This window comes from Coccinella septempunctata, chromosome 8 (assembly GCF_907165205.1).
Source record: "Coccinella septempunctata chromosome 8, icCocSept1.1, whole genome shotgun sequence".
Lineage (NCBI taxonomy): Eukaryota > Metazoa > Arthropoda > Insecta > Coleoptera > Coccinellidae > Coccinella > Coccinella septempunctata.
The window spans coordinates 31,970,963-31,988,687 of record NC_058196.1 but is presented as its reverse complement, the minus strand read 5'-3'; the positions used below and the strand labels follow the sequence as shown (position 1 = coordinate 31,988,687).

The following is a 17,725-nucleotide window of genomic DNA, read 5'->3' as shown; positions in this document are numbered from 1 at the left end:
ACGATATTGCATTATTTAGAGTGTTACAAACCCTCGTGGAGGACCAACCAAGTATTACATTAGTTGAGTATTGTATATGTATTTCCCAGGAAACAAATAAGTTCTTGCCAATGGAATTTCCCAATCTATCTTGTTTCTGTGTTTCCTAGAAGTACGGATTTATCAAGTTATATTTCTTCTTCATCGAATAATCCACCATAAACAAACACAAGGTTTTCCAGTTGTTGCTTGGGGATTCTTTTTGCCAACTCTATCATATCATTTTTGATTTTTTTTAAATATGCAGCAGTTTCTTAATTAATTTCCCTCGATAAAGTCTATAAATAATACCCAATTCAGTTGCGTTACTATGAATTATATAAAGGTCAGGTTGAGATGATTCCAGAATAGTGCATCAAAGTGTTCACCCATAACTTCAATCAGATATGTCCGAGAAAAAATTCGATATCATACTTTTCGGTGTAACCGGCCTTGTTGGAAGATACGGTTTGAAGAATATGTTCGAAATCACCTCAAAATACGATGTTGGTATCCTTTGGGCAGTTGCTGGAAGAAACACCACACAGATTCGTCAGATACTCAAACAACTCCACACCGATACAAATGATGAAAGTATCCTTCAAACACCAGTGCTCTTCGCAGATATGACAGACGCTGAATCAATCCATGAACTGGTGAAGCAAACGAAGATCGTGTTGAACTTCTGTGGACCTCTGAGACAGCTAGGTGAGGTTGTGGTCAAGGCTTGTATAGAACATGGGACGCATTATTTAGACCTCAGCGCCGAACCTAACTTCATAGAGAAGGTACAGTTAGACTACGACGAGGAAGCTAAGAAAGCCAAGATTTACGTCTGTAATTCGTGTGGTTTCGACTCTGTGGCGTATGAAATGGGTGTAATTTTCCTCCAAGAGAACTTCAACGGTTTATTGAATTCCGTGGAAACCTATTTGAGGTATGGCACAGATAAACATGGCCTTCCTGGACCAGATTTCAACACCTCCACTTGGAATTCCATAATAGATCTGTTGGCGAACAGCAGGGAGCTCAAAGATTTAAGGAAGAGGCAACAAAATTGGTTGCCGGTACTCACACCAAAGCTACAACCTAAAATAGTTCCTTTCAGGCCTAAAGTAGAAGAAGGCTGGGCTGTTCCATCACCTTCAGCAGACCTCTCAGTGATGCTGAGGACCCAACAATACATCCAGAAGGAGACGAAGAAGAGACCCATTCAAATCGCTTCTTACTTCATGTTTACCAATATTTTCCACATAATCTTCTTCGTGATCAGTGGTGCCATTCTGCTAACCTTCAGCAAGTTCCAATGGGGTAGGAATATGCTATTTCAACATCCATCCTTTTTTACCGGAGGTGTTTTTGGAGGTGAAGAACCCAAGGAGGAAAAACTGGACAACAATTGGTGCTCGTTGACGTTGGTTGGCAAAGGATGGGAGAGGGTGGAAGACCATGAGATACGTGAACCGGACACTGAAATAGTGGCTAGAATTAAGGGTTATAACACGGGGTATAACTTGACGAGTTTGTGCTTGGTTTTGTCCGGCGTCTTGTTAATGGTGGAACCTCAAAATTTTCCAAGGAGAAAGGGTGTTCTCACCCCTGGTGTTTTACTTTCTGGAACTACCTTGATACAGAAACTGCATGAGAATGGACTGAAATTCGAATTGGTCGGGAAAAAAACACTCAGGGGGAAATATATCAAAAATAAATTATGAATAGTGTATTTAACCATCCAACAGATTAGAGTACCCATAGTGGATGAAACGTGGTCATGCAATGTCTCTAAAAACATAATAATAAGGCTATAGAAGTTTGTAGGTTGAAGGCTTTCAACTTTTACCACTACATATTATTTCGATGACTTGTACCTTCTGTCAGAAAAAGCTCTCACCTTTGAGAACACCCTGTGTTCTATTCTAGCACTGTTTTTGATGATTCGACTGCTTAGTAGGAACTGTACTAGCTAGTTTGCATTCTCAAAGGGATCCTTTTTAGAACAGCAACATGAAAATTGACTCTACATACTTCGCCCTACTTTTTAGGTACTCACTCAGTATTTTTAAAGCGTGAAAAACACAGTTATATAACTTCAATAATTCCTTGTTTTCTTATTAGAGTTAAACTGAGATCTGAATGAATTATTGACAAATATTTTGCATCAATATTATGGATAATTAACAGATAACGTTTTGTAGGTGTCTGCTGTGACGTAAAAAATAGCTTCAGATAAATATAATTGAATTAAAGTATAAAAATACGTCATTTCGATTATTTGTAGTTCAGTCAATTCACTTAAAATAGCCATCAAGTGCATATATGCTTCAACTTTCGAAATCATTTTATTGTAAAACAGTTTACTCTGTGTGCATGGTTAAATTAATAAAGGTTGTCTCTTCCAATTGAAACACCCTGTATATCTAAGTCTCTGAAATCATTATCAGCAAGGTTCATATAATACTGATTTAAAATACAATGGTATATGTATAATTTTTTTTTTACCATAACGGTTCCAGAGAAAAATATGAACAATAATCTGAAATAAACTTTACAGCAATCTATTCTAGGACTGTAGCACTTTGGTGGTTTATCGGACTATTCTGAACGATTTGTTTTGAGAAATAATTAGAAAATGAGAATAATATATTCTGGATGTGAACCTAAAGATTAAGCCTACCTTATCAAGGAAACATTCCGTCATTATGTTGTTGAATGATTTTTCTATGAAAAAATTGTTTCTTTAGCGATTATCAGCGTCTTAAGATCGCAAATTAGTCAGTACCGGTTGATCTTACAGGGTCAGTATTTGCGATAAAACGCGATATCGGAATTCAAAATTGGCAACATATGGAATTTAACTCGAATTTCTCTAATATTCTATAGTATTGGAAGGAATACACAAACGAATTTTCGAAATTTTATTTACATACATACATTTTCAAAAGTTCTATCACAATGCATTTTAATATTAATACTTTCTTGAGACAATTCCATCAAGAGATATGCTTGAGAATTGAAATCACATATTTCAGTAATTAGGAATCAATGGTAACAAATATATGATGGATTATTGACATTGGATACTCGCAGAAGAATGAACAATTTAATGACACCATATCAATTTTGTTTTCGCTCAATTTGAAGTTATCCAATCTCAGAATCAATTGATTTGGCATTCTATCACTTAGTTCTACACTGACAAATTCGGTATTTCAATTTAATTCGACGTATTTCGAAAAATAACTGGCTCGCACACTAGCACATGATATGCGAAAATAAAATTTCGAAGAGTATAAAATACAGCGGACTCAACCATCTAAAATTCTATCACCCGTTTATGTCTACGCGATATATGGACAAGAATATACTGTACGGGCTCCATTTATGTATTCACATAGCTTTATCTATACTTATCGATACGTTTTACACCCAAAGCGTTTTTTTTTTGCGAGTAGTGTGAACAGAAAGAACACAAAGTTCTCGAAAAGTATACAGCGGATTCAGATTTGATAGAAAACATTTTTTTATACGATTTTTTTAAACCGATACTCGACAACAACATCGGAAAAGCACAACGACAACTCTTAAAAAAATCTAACGAAATGGCAGACCATGGTTTCGGGTCTATTGAACTATACTCAGTGCAATGTTATTTACCAGGAGGGCCTGAGTTATATCGTTGTGTACTTGAACATACCTACAAGTATTTTACATCGAAAATATAACGAAATGATTTAGGTACACTACTGGAAAAAATTAAGGGAAAAAGGGAAGAAATTAAAATTTTTAGGTGATTTTCGATAGGCTGCAACTTGGAGAAAAATCATCGTAGAGTGATTTTAAAAAAAGGAAATTTTAGCTTCAAGTGTCTTCTTGTTAGTTTTTGGAAAAAACTTACAATATTGTTGAAAATGACAACGATGATTTTTTTCGAGTTACAGTCTGTTGAAAATCACCTGAAAATTTTAAATTCTTTTTTGATCCCTCAATTTTTTTCCCAAGTGTATTTTTATGGAAATTTGTTGCGTTTCTTCTCGTGTAGGTATTTATTTGAGATCTTCGAACAGAAATAACGAAAAGTCCGTCTAATAATTTTTAAAGCTGTATCAGCAGAGTCATCACAAAAAAAGCGTAAGTACAATAATATCGATATGATTACAAATGGTCAGTTATTGATTATTGATATGTGATTAATAAATATTAAACACTTGAAAATATAAACGAGCTTGTGTTTTATAACGATACGTTATTTCATATTATATATTGCTAATACACGACTTTCTAATAACTTTTGTACAATAAATAAAAAATAAATCACTACCAACTATCTATACATTTATAAACGATTTAATACGTAACGAATATAGACATAAATATGGAAATTGATTCTGAAGGGCCCATTCCTCAAACACTTAATTTAAGATCAAAATACTGATCGTCAATTAAGTCTTCAATATTTTCTTGAAAATAAGCAAAAAGGAATAAATTCCCATTAAAAAAATGTGAATTCGAAAAAAACATTTAAATGTTTGAACCTACAGTGACTGAAGAATGGGCAAGATAATACATTCCTTTATCCAAATATGCATAATAAACAGAGATTTTCCCATTTTTTTTAAACGATAGAAAAATTGTTGTATGAATAATAATATCGATCAACTAAATATACATAATGCTTTCTCTCATATCATTCTTAACATTCAACATCTTAACAATGATATTTTTTTTTATTATGTCAACAATTTTTTTACATCCCATCTACTTCTTCCAATAGTATTCTATAACAACATCGATTACTGAAAATATCAATCAGTGTATAGGAAAATTTACAAATCGAAAAAATTCGGTCGCTGCAGTATATTTTATATTGACAAGTTTTCTGATATGTGTCAAGTTTGGGCGATAAATAAAATATTTAAATTCGCGAAATATGCCAAAAATTATTTGATAACATTTAATATAGATTATAAATAATGATTTATCTTTATATATTTTTAACACTTTTAAAAGAAATATACAAAGTTGTAACAACTTATTTTAAACATAGAAAATTCGATTCAACAATGAATATAAATAAATAATTAACAGTGGAATAAAATGTACAGTTATTAACAGTATAATGTTCATTCAAATTGAGAATTTCCATCAAGAAATAAATAAATATAATCTCATCGACTTATTCACAATTTAATTAAAATTTTCAATAAATACCTGTGATTTATTCGAAAAATTATTTTATTATCCTCTTCTTAAAACTTTTCTTTGCGAAATGAACAATTTCTAAGGTTTCAAGAGATACTCTTTATAGAGTAGTCTTCATACAATGTGCAAATTATTATAGTCGTCTGATATGTATAATTTGTTCTTTACTATTTTTATTGGGGTCTAGTAAGAAGGGCTTGCATCATATTCAGACTTTCTTCAAGGGCCTGGGCAAACCTGGAAGTACTGGTCACTTCCGAAGACCAAAAGGCGGAAAGACAAAAAATAATACAATCAGCTTTGGGGTTGTAAGAAGCGCCATATCCATTCTGCTCCACAGGACCGTATCCCATGAAACTATCACCACTGGTGGAGACCTGGCTGGTACTCAACAAAAACTTATTGGCCAACCTATAAGAACCATCCGTGAATATTTCAGGGAGGGGGTAATTGGCGTGTGGCGAAGTCTCCCTGGCTGCTTCCCTGAGCCCTAAAAGGTGGATATCGATACCTTGTCCTAGGATGTTATCCACCATCTCCCTGGTTTGCTGCATGACCGCCTCATTCCAAAGTTTCAACTTCTCCTCGTCACTGACTAGATGGAAGGTTACTTTCTTGTTGAGCATGTCATCTTCCTTCAACTGGGACATGGCAGTGACCCAGGCCAGAGCTTCTGGACTAGCTGAACGAATGCAGTCAACCCTCCCCAAGGCAAATCTAAAACGATAAAAAGAGACATTCTCTAGGTCTGGAAATGGAATAAGAAACTCACCTTCTGGTAGAAGCGCTTTCGTAAGTGGCAGTCAACTTTCCATACAACCTATAATAGGCCAGCTGCAAAGCCAACTGGATATAAACGTCAGGACTGACGTTGCAGGACTTGATGAAATTTTTCCCGTAGTTGTTGAACCTGAAGACTTGGAAATCCAGATCTTTCACGAGATTATCCAGGAACTTGGCAGCTTCCTCCATATTCGCGTAGTCCTCTTTCGTGAGATTCCACTCCAGTCTTTCTGGAGGCGGTAGATGAGCGATGGACGAGGCGGGAACGTCATTCTCTCCCATCTTACTATCGGCGTAATCCCAAAGCTTCTCCATGAGGTTGATGACGGTGACTCCCTCGGCTGACGAGTGTTCGTAGCAGAGACCACAGGCTCCATCTCCTGATATTATGATTTGTATGGTCTTATCGAACCATCTGTTGGCAGAGTTGAAGCCGCTGCCGCCACCATGGAGCATCTGGGCTGATAAGTTGGCCTCATCTCGGTTACCTGCAGAGTGACCCTTGGCGCCCCTGTGGAGGCGACAGTTGAAGCTTGGAGGAAGAGCTTCATCCAAACATATCACTAGTAATGATTTAGCTATGAGGTCCAAGTTCCTCCTGTTTCTTTCATCGTGCGCTAAGGAAGCTCTGGCTTCCGCCCACAATGGTCTTTTCCAACCAGTTAGGAGACCCACAGGAGGTGGATTGTTGAGGCAAGGTGCGTCATCTAGTATGTGTAGAAGCTGAGAGCATAACTCATCTTCGGACAACCTTCCCCTGTCACAAGCTTGCACTGGAACACAATACAATTGACTTCTACAAATTACTATGACGTGTTCGTTAACCATTTCGTTAGGAGCTGGTTTGGGGCTTATATACTGGGAATCCCCGTATTCTCCGGGTATCCTACAAGACCCTAAGATTCTATAATACTGCGCCATACAGAGTGGTTGTCCTGGTTCTCTGGAAGTTGCTTTTTCTACTGGTAGATCTCTTCTGTTCAGTATCGCCTTGTGGTCTAGTGCAGCTTCTAGGAGTCTGGATGCGAATCTTGCTATGTCCAAGATGGTGGTGAATTTTCTAGGCGGAAAAACCATGCCAGGGTTGGAGTTTACCGGAAGAGCGTTTTGGTTTTTCAGGTACATGTCGTTTAACCAGTAGTCGTAAGCCTGAAACGAAGGTGTAGATGTAAATTATGTGTCTTAATCTTATATTCAACAATTTAGATGCATCGGGTGTTTCTACTGTTGAGTTTTGATCAGTTCTTTATTATTCCATTTCTGGGGTGAAGGAATCTCAAGATTCTTTCAAACCCTTTTCAATGTAAATTTCCAATCAACTTTAAGTTTAAGTGATTCATTGGGACCAAGAACTATTTTGTTTATTTTTCGATGTCAACGTTCTCTCTTACAAGATACCTCTTCGGCGACATCTGGTGTTAAAATCCAAGCTATCTTTATCATAATCTAAAACTAGATCCCTACCTAACGAGCCCTAACCTAATTAACCAAAAAGTCAAAAAAGTTTTCAATATATACAGTCGACTTTCCCGTACTTTAGGGAAAATAGACATTATCACATTCAATCACAATCAAGTTTCCGATTTTATGAACTAACTTAATACTAAGTGCGACAGCTTGAACCTTGACGTCGTTTACCACGAGTAGAACCGACTGATGGTTAGTCAGGGTTTTTGATTATGCGTGTAGTAAGAGAAAACGTAAATGATAGATCATCATTCTGCAGGAGCAGAAGATGAACGTATGATTGGGAGGTATAAATTCTCATTCTTATGGGATGATGTAGCGTACTCTTTAAGTATTGATACGATGGACGCCATCTGTTGGATGCGAAGTGGTATAACACTTTTAAACCATTATTGGGACATATGTTCATTGAAATATGTAATTAATGAGCCAAGAACTGAATTTCCCTTGTATAATTTGAAACAGAGAAAAAAAAACGCCTAAATTACGAAAGCAAACGTTGCAAGATATTAAAATACTAGCCATTCTCCAAATTGCACTTTCTGAAGATAATGTGCCAGCTGTTTTTGAAAAATAAATGAATTAGGAACGTTTATGACGAAAAATTCAAAGTTCATCGGTTCTTTATTGGAAATGTGTCGTTATCCAGAGCGAGAAAGTTTTTCGGGTGAAAGTGCGAAGTTCGTAGAATTCCCATCTTCTTATACAAGGTGATCGATGGTCCTCCTTCCAGAAGGGGACCTGGGGGAAATCTTGGAGGATTTATGCTCAAATATTTTGATGAATACCGAATTTACGTTCGGCATTAAGCGTCCAAGGGTGCGTAGCAAAGAGCAAACTGACGATATTTATTCTGGGAGTCCCACGCAATCCAATTATAATTTTTAATCCCCCTGAGGGGCTGGCAAGTGCGCTGTTTGCTCTCCCGTCTTCCCCGGGGATGGGGACGATGTTTCCATCGTTCATCATTTTACGCACGTCCGGAACGCGGTCTCATTCTCACCTGGAATATGGGGAATTGATAGATTTATTGCTGAGGCCAGAATCGATATGGTGAGAGTCGATGGTTTCGTCGAATTTGTCGTGATAGATTTGAGGTTCTACGTAAGTTTGACAGGGGTGTTAACCGAGGTATACAGGGTATCCCAAATTGCTCGATTTTGGCCGGTACTGAACCATTTGTTTCGTTTTTGCGATGCTGGAGTCACCGTCCACAGTCCCGTACTTGACATTCAATGAAATTTTGTTCTAGGGGTTGTATCTCAGCCATCTTGTATATTTTATATGGACAATTTTTTGTTAAGCAACTTATCTGATGAGTTCTACCTACCTTCTGTCAAAAAAAAGCCTCACCTTTGAAAACATCCTGTATATACTACTCCAAGACAGATAAAGTTCGGAAAATTTGCTTTGACTTCGCCTTAATTTGAACAACTTGTCGAACGAGGAGCAAAACAACATTCAGAGATGAGTGAGTAAATATATGATTGCTCAGAAATGAGCTATACAGGGTCTTTCACGAGGAACCTCACCCATATTTATATGGGAAACTACTGAACGTATTTTCATGAAATTCAGCATTTATAAGTATTTCACGATGCTGATGAAATCTAAAATATTTTCAAGGCATGAGCACCTCCGGTTTTTCCGGAAATGACGTCAACTTCCGTTTTTCGAATTAGAACACCATTTTTTTATTGCAGAAATAGATTCCTTAGAAAATTTCAAGTTATTTTGATGTAACATTTTTCAGTTTTGGTTGGAAAATTCTCTCTGAGCGGGAAAATTCGAAAAAAAAATCGAAAATAGAGCTCCGCTGAAACAAGAATAACTTCGAGGTTTTTGGATGGAAAATTTTTTTTTTTTGGGATTTTTCAAGATGTAAGATTGATGTATCCACTTTAAAAATCGAAATCGCGATTCATGATACAGGGGGTGAAAAAATCGCTTTCAAAGTTAGGGATGACAAAATCGTGAAAAATCAATTTTTTCAAATTAGAACCCCATTTTTTTATGGCAGATATTGAATCTACGTTAAAAAATAATGTGAGTGTATGCATCACACCCTTGCCCTAAAATGGATATTTTTTGAGTTATTCACAAAAAACTGTTTTTCGTCTTGAATTTTCAGCTATTTCTTTTCCCTTCACGACAAAAAGATGAAATTTTCACTTACTTAAACCATGTTTTAGATTTTACTACCCTAATATGCAAGAGAAAAAAGTTACAGGTTGTTCCTAAATAGATGGCGAATATTGATTCGAATTTGTATCGGAAACCTCTTTATTTCAACTAATCGGCCATCGGTTTTCTCTCCAGTGATAAATAAATAATTCCTTATGAACCATATGCAAAAACTTACCATGTTTTACATTCTTTTTTTTTAATGATAGATATCATTAATTACATCTGCCAAATTCCTCTTTATTCAGTAGCATTTTGTGTTTACTATTAATTTGGTGATAATTCGTATTAAGTTATAAAATCGATCACTATGCCTGATGAAGATTATTTAAATCTCATTCTACTTCATGGAGAATGTAATAAAGTTGTAGATAGGACAATTCGACTGTTCATTGAGAGGTTTCCTGACCGACCCAGACCAACGAGAGATACCATTAACAGAACCATGACAAACTTGAGAAATGTCGGATCTACAGCATGGTTCAAATAACAGTTCCTGAAAATTTCATCTTTTTGGTGTGAAGGGAAAAGAAATAGCTGAAAATTCAAGACGAAAAACAGTTTTTTGTGAATAACTCAGAAAATATCCATTTTAGGGCAAGGGTGTGATGCATACACTCACAATATTTTTTAACGTAGATTCAATATCTGCCATAAAAAAATGGGGTTCTAATTTGAAAAAATTGATTTTTCACGATTTTGTCATCCCTAACTTTGAAAGCGATTTTTTCACCCCCTGTATCATGAATCGCGATTTCGATTTTTAAAGTGGATACATCAATCTTACATCTTGAAAAATCCCAAAAATGAAAATTTTCCATCCAAAATCCTCGAAGTTATTCTTGTTTCAGCGGAGCTCTATTTTCGATTTTTTTTTCGAATTTTCCCGCTCAGAGAAAATTTTCCAACCAAAACTGAAAAATGTTACATCAAAATAACTTGAAATTTTCTAAGGAATCTATTTCTGCAATAAAAAAATGGTGTTCTAATTTGAAAAACGGAAGTTGACGTCATTTCCGGAAAAACCGGAGGTGCTCATGCCTTGAAAATATTTTAGATTTCATCAGCATCGTGAAATACTTATAAGTGCTGAATTTCATGAAAATACGTTCAGTAGTTTCCCGTATAAATATGGGTGAGGTTCCTCGTGAAAGACCCTGTATAGTCGAACGTTTCCACACCTCCTCTTTCATGACCGCAATATGCGAAATATGCAACATTAAGGTTAGCTACTTCGATTTAGATCGTGTAAGTTGTTGATTTTTATATCAATGGATGTTATATATGTATAAAAATGAACTTATTTCGTTTATTACCGATGTTTTCGCAAACCTATCTCTCGTCCTAGGCAACGTTCTCTAGCTAGATAACATCAGAAGCACACAAACGTAATCCGCGTGTAATCAGTACGGCATATAAAGTTTAATAAGCGCCTCCAAATAAGGGGGACAATTTTAATCCCTCGTGGAAGCCGGGATAGGGAGGTAGGCGACAAGGGGATGCTTTCCCTGACTCCCCAATTACTGTACACCGTCCGTGTGAGTTTTGGGCAGCCAAGCGAGATATTCCAGGTTCCCCCATGCCCCGATCTTGTTAACTATGAAAATTGTTTGATCACCGATTCGGAAAGTAAACTGAAGCGGTAGTAGGAGAGCTTGTTAGGGGGTCAGGTTGTCTTGTGTGTCATTGATTTTCGATGGATTGAATGCTCGACTATAACCTAGCCCAATGTGATGAGCTAATCATTGAGAATGTGTACAGGGTGGGCAGAATTCGTTGTCTACTGAGGGGATGACAGCTAGAAGAAAAATATGACACATTGTCGATATGTTTTTCAGAGAAACAGAGAATGTGAAAACCGTAGCCTCCTGCCATTCTTCGTTCTCGAGTTATCAGCAAAAAATTGAGATTTTGATGATTTAGAAAAGTTCTCATAATCTTTTTTGTCTCTGAAGTTACAGGTCTGAAACTTGAACCTACCTAGGCACTTTTAGTTTTAGCCTCAACTTCAACATATTGAAGTCATTGTGTAAATAAAGGTCGACCTCTGTTAACAACGATCAGTTGAAGGAAAATATGAAGCTACCCCATCCAAGATCCTAGATATGAATAAGAATATTTGTTCACTGAAAAATTTCACTAGCCCATGCAAGAATGGTTCTGTTCATAAAAATTAACTATTTTTTCTTTCTTACCCAGTTCTCCTTCAATCTCTGTTGTTCGAGAAGATAGAGTTGTAGCCGAGGACCCAGCTTCTCCCCAAACTCCCTTATGATGTTCCTCAGTTTCATCTGTCCCTTCTCATCCAGGAGAGGCTGCATGGTTTTCTCGTACTTGGCCAGAGTCTGCTCCAGCAGAGGGAGAGGTAGCTTTGGAAGACGAACCAACTGTAAATGGAGAAAGTTGATGATTTCACTCGCAATATATGCAGCTTGTTCGAAAACTCATAATTTTCGTGTCTAGGTAAGTATTTTCAATTTATCAGTCGAATTTCTTTGCCCCCCTTTTCTCTGGACTCATTTTGAATTATTCTGAATGGGGGAACGAAAATGCAGTTTTAGGGGCTCTTAAACCTTGCTCACTTTCGACCCAGAGTCTTGGGAATGTTGGGACCAAATAGTAATAGAGTTAATCCTGCACCAATCTGAATTGACTCAAAGGTCTCAAAATATATTTCATGATTCTCATGTATCTGACTCGTAGCTTTCAAGTTTAGGGGTTATTGGACAAGAATTGATGAGACTAAGGAACTCTTTCCTCCAAAAAGATTCAACCTAGAGGATGATTCTTTGACTCGTACAAATATTTCAACAGTAGAAGCTTGAGATCGAAAGAAACACTCTTTTCCTTTACAATTTTTTCTAAATCGGCTCGGTTTAAAAGATACAGACTCAACCTGTACAACCAAGTATAACTTTCGATGACATGCACTTCCATTCTCAAGAAAGGAAACCTCGCGTGATCCCAAAGAACCTTGGGTCACGTCAGCAAACTTATATACAGTGGACCTAATGAAGGTTCTTTATACACAGGACCCTTCAAAGTGGGGTTGCTAAATGTTGCGTTCGCATGTAACCTTCTGGTCGTTTTTAGATCGCATACTTCACGGGTTTTTTCGTATTGATCACTTCCGTCTATACTTGGGTTAGAAGTACAGCCGTCTGTTGTTAGTCAACCTTCAGAATCACACAATCTACTTGAAAACACGTCAATATCCTTTGAGGATTCTTGTGACTCATTGTTAGTCCAGTTACCCATAAAATGATCTACGAAGATGTATTGATAGCTAGTTAGCCTAGACCAGTTCCACGCATAAAAAAATATTGCTTTACCATAGCAACGAACAATAACTCTTTAGACGTGTCAGTGTGAAGTTTGAGGTCAAAAAAGAACACCAGAGTTAGGCAATGAATTGAAAGAAAGAAGATGTCCATCGAAATTGTGAAAATCGAAAAATTGGAGTATCGAGCCATCATCAAGTACCTGTATTTAAAAGGGTTACGAGGTAAGCATATTTACGAAGATATGCTTAATACCCTTGGTGATCAATGTCCTTCGTATGCGACCGTGAAAAATTGGACTGCAAGCTTCAAAAGAGGTAAATTTTCCATTGAAGATGATGACCGATCGGGAAGGCCAGTTTCTGTGTCAGTCCCTGAAAATGTCGATGCCGTTCATTACATGATTTTATCAGACCGTCGAAATGGGCTAAAACGGATATATGAAGCACTGAATATTTCATACGAACGCGTTCATCATATAGTTCACGTCAATTTGGACATGAGAAAAATTGCTGCAAAATGAATCCCCAAATGTTTGAATGTTGACCAAAAGCGTGCAAGGGTAGAAGCATCGCGTCCGATCTGTGCTCGATTTGAAAACGATGTAGACTTCTTAAACCGAATTTTTACTATGGATGAGACTTGAGTACATTTCTGAGATCTAGAAACAAAGTAACAATTGATGGAATGGCGACACCCTGGTTCTCCAAGACCTAAGAAGTTTCGTGTCCAAAAATCTGCTGGAAAAGTTCTTGCTTCAGTTTTTTGGGAGTGCCATGGAGTTATCATGATTGATTTTTTGGATAAGGGTAGAACAATAACCGGAGATTACTATTCGACATTACTGACCACTCTACGGGAAAAAATTAAAGAGAAAAGACGCGGAAAGCTATCTAAAGGTGTTTTGTTTTTGCAGGACAACGCCCCTGCACACAAATCTCATGTTGCCATGCAAAAAATTTGTGATTTAGGGTTTGAATTTCTAGAACACCCCCCTTATTCACCAGATTTGGCTCAATCTCATTCCTAAACTGAAAAAAAGTTTAAAAGGTCGTAAATTTTCTTCCAACGAGGAGGTAATAAAAGCTGTGGAGGTCTGGTTTGCAGAGCAAGAAGAAACATTTTTTTTGAAAGGTGTAGAGACGTTGCAGGTTCGCTGTAATAAATGTATCCAATTAAGAGGAGAATATGTTGAGTAATAAAATATTTCGACATTGAAATTTTGTTTGGCTCTATAGTAGGCTAAGAATTTTCCAATATATCCTCGTATCTACTCTTCAATCCGAGTAGATCTTCGATGAGTTAGAGACTGGCCTTATTATTTTTTTTTTCAGCTTATTGATCATCACAGCGAACGTAACCTTTCTTTCATGATGAAAATTGCACGCAAAACACCCCAATTAACTAGTCGACGCAAAGTTCTGGATGATTCACAGCTTGTTAATTGGTGCTTTACCTCTTCCTCCAGCCATTTCCACATCGTTGCAATCCATAGCTTCCCCCCTAAACATGAATATATGGATGATTCCGAAACTGAATTAGGAAAAGTTTTGGGGGGACCGTTCGGGCTCTGACAACTCTGTTATTTTCGCCTTATGCATATCAAAGGTAACCGTATACAGAGGGCGAAAAGAAAGCTGAGAGAGAGAAGAGGGAAAATTCTGAAACTTTTCCATTAACGGATGAAAGTGGATACCTTTGCGTGGGAACACTTGCGAAAATTAATCACTCCAGAAATGGAGGGAATTCCTTGATGATTTTCCGATTGGAGCTGCTGCTCCATCTTCAATAAGGACCGATGAAAGCTGAGGCCAAATATATAGCTTAGACATATAATATTTGGTGTTTTTTGATGCATATAGAAGCTTATAGGCGATACTGGATGTTATTTGAATCGATTCCAATGAGAATTCCAGGTGAATTGTACATATTATATATTTCAATAGTATACGCTCAATATCAAAACAAACTTTTATTTTTCCTAAACAATTTTTTCCTATTCGGTCTAGATAAAAAGATACAGCTATTTTGAGTTTTCATAAAGAGCTAAGCCACCCCTGGAATATCAAAATCCCCTTCAGAGTAACAAATGTTTAATCTATGACACTACACATCTGTGGATCTTTCAAACAGAGTTGCATTCAGCCATTCTCCAGAATGGTCAAATATTCAATATGGAGAGAGCGTTAAAGTTACTTTTAAGAGTCAAGTTCTTTGAGTTTCTGGTATTTTATGTTCATAACGAGAAATCTGAAAGATGTGGGTGGGATCAATGAAAAACTAGAGGTGAGTAGTTGACTCGTACAAATATTTTAACAATAGATTCTTGAGGTCAAAAGAAACACTTTTTTCGTATACCATTTTCTCTGATTCAGCCCTGATAAAAAGATATAGCATTTTAAGTTTTCATAATGAGATGTGCCAGCCCAGGAAAAACCAAATCACCTTCAGAATAACTAGCTAAATCAGTGACATGTGTGGATCTTTTAAGCAGAGTTGTATTTAGCCAGAGTACCCCATTTTTCAAATTTCACAAATACTCTTCAAATTTTGAACATCAAATTACTCGAAAACAGCGTATTATACGAAAAAATATGAGGGATACTTTTATGTTACAAAACGTTCAAATATTCACCAGCTAGAATCCAAATTAGTTTCAAGAGTTGGGTTCTTTGAATATTTGGTATTTTTATGGTACGTAATGGTCAAAATGAGAAAACTGGAAGACGTGGATGATACCTTGTGTTCGAAAAAGATTAATCAAATAAATGAAAAACTATATTCCGAAATTAATTTCATTCGATAAAACTGTGTGAGATAGAACTAAAAATAACATTTTTATGGTTTTCAACACCCTGTATCTTTTGAACCAAGACGATTCGGAAAAAATGTTGAAAGAAAAAAGTGTTTCTTTTGGTCTCTAGTTTTTTTAAGAGTCAAACACTCACCCTGTATAATAAAGGAAATCAATTCAGATACATAACATTCATTATTGATGAAAAATCAACAAATGCCATGATCTAAATCCAACTAACCAACCAACAACACTCAAAATATCAACAGAGAGACCATTCCGTCAAGGGAGAGTGGATTCTGCCCATGGTTTCGATCTTATTTGACCTCCCCAGAGCAACACAACCTCCTCCTCGACGAAAATTCTTCATGTTGCTATTTCAGCAGAAGTGCGAGGTGTTACAACAAATAAACAACGAATCTGGGAGGAAATGAAACAGATTCCTTATAGAAGTCGTGCAGGAAAGCTAGGTTAACCCCAAACAACATTCATATTACATGAGCGGCGTAGCTTTATCGATCTGTTCGAACCTACTCCGATGTGCTGCGTGCAGGTCGGTTCCTTCCCCAGGAAACGTCGTGCCAATCTCTTTATCGGCAAAACGGGCCTTCTGAAGGTCCTGAAACGAACCCAGTGCGATTTCCCACAACGGAATTTGCATATCGTCCTGTTTTCGTAGACGGCCTGCGGAAAAGTGCACATTTTCTTTGGTCGCGACCGGACTCTGCGACAAATGGCCGAAGCAACTGTCACAACTGGAGAATGCTACGGCGTTTGTTGCGCATTAGAAGGCGCATCTTGGGAAAACGCCGTTTGAATGTGTTGGAACTGAATGAATACGAAAGGAAACGCATTTTTCTCGAGGCTAACGTGAAAAAAATTGTGATTTTGAACTAAATTACATGATTTACTCTAACCTGGGCTATTTAACCTCGACGAGTGTTTCGCTATCGCAGTAGCATCTTCAGGTGGGTGAAGATAAACTTTTAAAGCGGAAACTACATCAAGAGAATGATGAAGATCAAACGAATGATAAATCAACGACGATGTATTGATATCTTGTTAGCCTAGATCAGTTCCATGCATAGAAAAAATATTGCATTACCATAGCAACGAACAATAACTCATTAGAAGTGTCAGTGTGAAGTTTGAGGTCAAAAAAGTAAACCAGAGTTACGCAATAAATTAAAAGAAAGAAGATGTCCACCGAAATTGGGAAAATCGAAATATTGGAGTATCGAGCCATTGTCAAGTACCTGTATTTAAAGGGTTAAGACGTGAGCAGATTTACGATGATATGCTTAATACCCTTGGTGATCAATGTTCTTCGTATGCGACCGTGAAAAATTGGACTGCAAGCTTCAAAAGAGGTAAATTTTCCATTGAAGATGATGACCGATCGGGAAGGCCAGTTTCTGTGTCAGTCCCAGAAAATATCGATGCAGTTCATGACATGATTTTATCAGACCGTCGAATTGGGCTAAAACGGATATCTGAAGCACTGAATATTTCAAACGAACGCGGTCATCATATAGTTCACGTCAATTTGGACTTGAGAAAAATTGCTGCATAATGTTTGAATGTTGACCAAAAGCGTGCAAGGGTAGAAGCAACGCGTTCGATCTGTGCTCGATTTGAAAACGATGTAGACTTCTCAAACTGAATTGTTACTATGGATGAGACTTGGGTACATTCCTACGATCCAGAAACAAAGCAACAATCGATGGAATGGCGACACTCTGGTTCTCCAAGACCTAAGAAGTTTCGTGTAAAAAAATCTGCTGGAAAAGTTCTTGCTTCAGTTCTTAAGGATTGCCACGGAGTAATCATGATTGATTTTTTGGATAAGGGTAGAACAATAACCGGAGATTACTATTCGACATTACTGACTACTCTACGGAAAAAAAAATTAGGAGAAAAGACGCGGAAAGCTATCCAAAGGTGTTTTGTTTTTGCAGGACAACGACCCTGCACACAAATCTCATGTTGCTATGCAAAA

The 17,725-nt window shown here is 37.0% G+C and overlaps 2 protein-coding genes across 2 annotated transcripts; one reads left to right on the top strand and one right to left on the bottom strand.

Moving 5' to 3' along the window:
* The first annotated feature begins 368 nt into the window (after positions 1 to 368).
* Positions 369 to 2,423, top strand: LOC123318206 (saccharopine dehydrogenase-like oxidoreductase). Its single transcript, XM_044904821.1, has one exon. The coding sequence runs from the start codon at positions 426 to 428 to the stop codon at positions 1,731 to 1,733; it is 1,308 nt and encodes a 435-aa protein (XP_044760756.1). The 5' UTR covers positions 369 to 425; the 3' UTR covers positions 1,734 to 2,423.
* A 2,947-nt stretch (positions 2,424 to 5,370) lies between these two features.
* Positions 5,371 to 16,441, bottom strand: LOC123318199 (choline O-acetyltransferase). Its single transcript, XM_044904810.1, has 4 exons — positions 16,261 to 16,441; positions 11,847 to 12,038; positions 5,990 to 7,149; positions 5,371 to 5,934 (listed from the first exon to the last, which is right to left on the bottom strand). The coding sequence occupies exons 1-4, from the start codon at positions 16,426 to 16,428 to the stop codon at positions 5,391 to 5,393; spliced, it is 2,064 nt and encodes a 687-aa protein (XP_044760745.1). The 5' UTR covers positions 16,429 to 16,441; the 3' UTR covers positions 5,371 to 5,390.
* Between the last annotated feature and the right edge of the window lie 1,284 nt (positions 16,442 to 17,725).

Excerpts from the sequence above, each read along its gene's own strand:
- LOC123318199 (XM_044904810.1), bottom strand. The coding sequence starts at position 16,428 with ATGTGCACTTTTCCGCAGGCCGTCTACGAAAACAGGACGATATGCAAA. Across the intron at positions 7,150-11,846 it reads AGAGATTGAAGGAGAACTGG|GCTTACGACTACTGGTTAAA; the intron begins GTAAGAAAGAAA and ends CCTTCGTTTCAG. Across the intron at positions 5,935-5,989 it reads GAAAGCGCTTCTACCAGAAG|ATTTGCCTTGGGGAGGGTTG; the intron begins GTGAGTTTCTTA and ends TTATCGTTTTAG.
- LOC123318206 (XM_044904821.1), top strand. The coding sequence starts at position 426 with ATGTCCGAGAAAAAATTCGATATCATACTTTTCGGTGTAACCGGCCTT.